The sequence below is a fragment of the Pediculus humanus genome, genomic scaffold, assembly GCF_000006295.1.
Source record: "Pediculus humanus corporis 1103172107368 genomic scaffold, whole genome shotgun sequence".
Lineage (NCBI taxonomy): Eukaryota > Metazoa > Arthropoda > Insecta > Psocodea > Pediculidae > Pediculus > Pediculus humanus.
In genome coordinates, this window is record NW_002986996.1 from 448,725 (window position 1) to 453,024 (window position 4,300).

At 25.5% G+C, this 4,300-nt stretch overlaps 2 protein-coding genes across 2 annotated transcripts in view; one reads left to right on the forward strand and one right to left on the reverse strand.

The window, feature by feature from the left end:
* Phum_PHUM008090 (transmembrane protein TPARL, putative) overlaps window positions 1-1,077 on the reverse strand; it is a gene marked incomplete at both ends in the record, with an annotated part of 1,621 nt that extends 544 nt beyond the window's left edge. Inside the window, 5 exons of the mRNA XM_002422671.1 lie at window positions 1-5; window positions 84-263; window positions 390-565; window positions 656-854; window positions 934-1,077. The exon at window positions 1-5 is cut by the window's left edge and continues 101 nt beyond it. Of these exons, the coding sequence (XP_002422716.1) occupies window positions 1-5; window positions 84-263; window positions 390-565; window positions 656-854; window positions 934-1,077 (704 nt within the window). The remainder of the gene's footprint in view (window positions 6-83; window positions 264-389; window positions 566-655; window positions 855-933) is intronic.
* A 1,315-nt stretch (window positions 1,078-2,392) lies between these two features.
* On the forward strand, window positions 2,393-3,833 carry Phum_PHUM008100 (uncharacterized protein; the record flags this gene model as incomplete). Its single annotated transcript, XM_002422672.1, has 5 exons — window positions 2,393-2,434; window positions 2,707-3,017; window positions 3,100-3,305; window positions 3,391-3,503; window positions 3,723-3,833. The coding sequence occupies 5 exons, from the start codon at window positions 2,393-2,395 to the stop codon at window positions 3,831-3,833; spliced, it is 783 nt and encodes a 260-aa protein (XP_002422717.1).
* Between the last annotated feature and the right edge of the window lie 467 nt (window positions 3,834-4,300).

Below are 4,300 nucleotides of genomic sequence, written 5' to 3' on the forward strand. Positions count from 1 at the left end.
ACATCCTACAAAAAAAACACATAGAGAATGATTGATTGATTGATTGATTGATTGAGAATGAGAGAATGAATGATTGTACAAACCTCTCTGGCAGCGAGTAATATTGTTGTAAATTGTGATCTATCACCCCATTCGGCAAAAAATGTCAATGAAAAAGATTGTAGAAATACTTCCGGAATGTAATTTAATATTTTGCATCTATTGTTCGATCTTATTGTTTCTCCACTTTCCAAATCTGTTGATAGCATTTTATTTTTTTCTAACTGGAATATCAATGGTTATATAAAACAAATAAATTTTTTTTTTATTCATATTGATAACATTTATTAATTGTAGAAGGAAAAAAAAAAGATTTGTTTGTTTGTTTGTTTGTTTGTTTGTTTACTCACTTCATCTTCTCTTTTTCTAATATCCGATTGCACTTCATCATATTCTTCTTTACCTTCATTCGGTGACATGTAATATCCATCCCTTAACATTTTTAAACCGAATATTGCGAATAAAGCTGTCGAAACATAATATGTATAAGATCTTGGAATATATGTTGCAAACCATCCAAAACCAACTGAAACAAACAATCAATTTTAAATATAATAATAATAATAATAATAATGGATAAATAAAATGTTAATCGAATCAACTGATAATGACTAACCTGAAAGGATTGTCATTAATATTAAAGCTGTTATGGCTCCTCCGAAAACTGTGAGACGAGGATATCTCATAGCCATTATGGCAGCAATAAAAAAAGTTTTGTCACCCAATTCTGAGACAATAATTACGGAAAATGAAGCGACAAATGCTGGGAAAAAACCGACTTTTTTTGTCGACGAATCATTACCATCAATGGGAACCTGATAAACATAATGATAATATTTTGAAAATTGCAAAAAAAAAACAGGACACTTTTAACATAGGAAATATTTTACATACTATATTTTTACTTTCTTCCATTATCATATCTGGTTCTAATTCGGAAGGTTCTTTTTCAGCAGCAACCACTCCACAATAAACAAAATATACACATAATAATAATTGTGCAATATATTTTAAAAAAGCAACTGGTAATGATGACATCTTGAAAGGATTAAAATAATTTGAAAGACAAAAAAAAAACCCAAACGCTTTAAAATTTACGAGAGAGAGAAATTTGGGAAAAAAAATTTTTCATTTCAACCTGTGATTGTCAATCGATTTACAAAAGCTAATAATAATAATAATTGAAATTATGTTTACAATTAAATATGATATCCCATTATTAAGTTTAATCAATTAAAATTGGAAAAAAAAAAAAAGAAAGAAAAACTCACCAGGAAAAAAAAAAAAAAATTTAATAATTCCAATAATGAAAAATATTTATTTAATTGAAATTGATTGACTGTGACACTGTATACACAGACACACACACACACTCACAGATATATAATCAGATAATTAAAATAATAAGGATGATGATGTTGTAAAAAAAAAAAATCAATCAAAAAAAAAAAAAAAAAAGGAAAAAATTGTAAATAAATATTAGAAATAATGTCAGAAAAAAAGGAAAAATATTTTCATGGCATTTTATTATTTCTATTGTTGCTGTTGTTGATGTTGTTGTTGAAATTCACTTTGTAGTAAAACATAAATATTATGTAAAAATAAATTTAATAAAAAATTCAAATTAAAGTTTGATACTAACATAATCATCATTATTTAAAATTATTGATATAAGACAAACACACACACACACGAGAGAAAAAAAGGAAAAAGGGGGAGAAACTTTTTTTTATTATTATCCACGTAAAAATTCAACGGAAAAAAAATTAAAAAAAAAAAAAAGAAAGAAATAAATGATTCGCGTCGTTAATTACACACTATTTAAATAATCAATGATAAAAATTAAATGAATTTGTCCGAATCATTGGTCGGCGTTTTATTATAATTGTAATTTATATCGGTGTAATTTAATATATGCTACTAAACTACTTCGTCAAGAAGAAGTGCCACAAGACAAAATCGTCTGACAAAACCATAGACGTCAATTATTTAACTCTTATGAAATTTTAATGATAATAATAATGATAATGCCATAGAATCGTCATCATTTAATCGTCAAAAACGTTTTTTAATTTAGAAAAATGCATGACGGGGAAAAAAAAACAAATTTGATTTTATTTATACGATTAAAATGAATTAAATAAAAAAGGATTATAACACATGTAAAATATTAAATGTTGTAAAATTATTATTATTATTTTTGTTAAACTCTATGATAAAACTCGTCTGCTAACGACATTGGTAAACACTAATAATAATAATAATTAAAAAAATAAATTTTTCCTTTTCTTTTTTTATATAATATAAATTTGTTTTTTTTTTTTAAAACGTTAATAATTCAGTTAATAATAAAATGGCGTCAGCGATGGATAGCAATCAAGAACGTAGAAAACGCGTTAGTATTTATTTATTTTAACATATTAAGCAATAATATTAGTTTATGTACAAAATATGTTATTAATAAATCTTTTTATAAATTGTGTCGTAATATTTTTTTTGATTTGATAACGATCATTAATTGTCGCAACGATTTTGTATTTATTATCAATAAATTACGTAAAAATAAATAAATAAATAAATAATTTTTTGTAGTTTTTAATTTTTTTTTTTATTTATGTGTAGAAAAATTTTAATAATTTATTATTATGTTTTTTTTTTTGTTAATAGGTATTCGTGGGAAAATTACCACCGGATTTTCTCAGAGTGACTAATAATAGGCCTTTATCTGCACAAGAACAACAGGAAGCTGCAGATGCTCAAACTGCATTAGCATTGCAACAACAATTAGTCGAAACTCCATATTCGTATAATTTAAGTGGAAAATTAAGCATAACAGTTGCTCAAGCTAAATTAGTTAAAAATTACGGAATGACAAGAATGGATCCCTATGTCAGATTGAGAGTCGGTCATAGCGTCTACGAAACTCATACTGATCCGAGTGGTGGAAAAAATCCAAAATGGAATAGAATTGTTCAATGGTTATTACATATTTTTTTCAACATAATTCATTCTTAACAATGAGAGGTGGGGGAAAAAAAATGATAATTATTTTGGTTTCAGTTTACTTCCACATGGTGTTAATAGTATATACCTTGAAATATTCGATGAATGTTCTTTTAAAATGGATGAATTAATCGCTTGGACTCATATTCCAATACCTCAAAATGTCATGAACGGCGAAACACATGAGGATTGGTTTCCTTTAAGCGGTAAACAAGGTGAAGGAGTCGAAGGAATGATTAATTTAGTCATTAGTTTTGCAGTAAGTATTAAATTTGAAATTGATTGTATTGAATTAAAAATATCTTCGATTTCATTAACAAATTTTTTAAAATTAAATTATTTAGCCAGGTCATTACAGTATTTATTCGCCAGTATCTACATCGATATTAATGGATGTCGCAAATCCTAATTATAATATGAGACATGTTCCAGTCACTTATACATCAGCTCCGATATCTCAAGTTGTTGGAACTCCTCAGCAGCAGCAACCCCCACAATTTTCAGCAGAAGACTTAAAACAAGTAAAATTTATCAATTTTAAATCTTATAAATTCATTTAATAATAATTAAATTGCCATTAAAAAATTTAACGAGTGTTTTTCAACAGTGGAATAACAAATTTGATGATCGTAGGTAAGTCGACATTAAAAATGATTTTTTATTTTTATTTTTTCCCACAGATAGAAGACATGTTTTCAAATATTGAAAAAGATGTCATCAAATCGGTTTATGAAGCGAATAGAGGTAATAAAGATTTAACTGTAAATTCACTTCTTCAAATGTCTGACTAAAAACTAAGAATAATCATGAATTAATCTCATCGAGGCCTTGTATTTATTTATTTATATTTTTTTTTTTTTTTTACTTATCGTCTTTTCTTTGTTTAACATGCTTTGTTTTGACTTTTACTTTCGTAAAGGGAAAAGAGTGTTTCTTTGCAACTTTCCCCCCTCCCTCCCCTCATCCTCCATACATTGCATTATGATAATTGAGTGTGTATATATGTGTGTGTAATAATCGAAAAAAAATAATAATTTTGTTACGAGTAGAAAAAGAAAAAAAATTTTTTAAATAATAATCGAAAGACAAATTATTAATATTTTTAAAATTGTTAATTAATAACAATAACAATAATAATAATAATAATAATGAAAAAGTATTTTTATTGTCGGGAGGGCTTTAAAAAAAAAACTTTAAAATAAATAAAATAAAATTTTTTTTTTTTTTAAAAGAGAAGAAAAAGCAAAAAAAAAAAAAA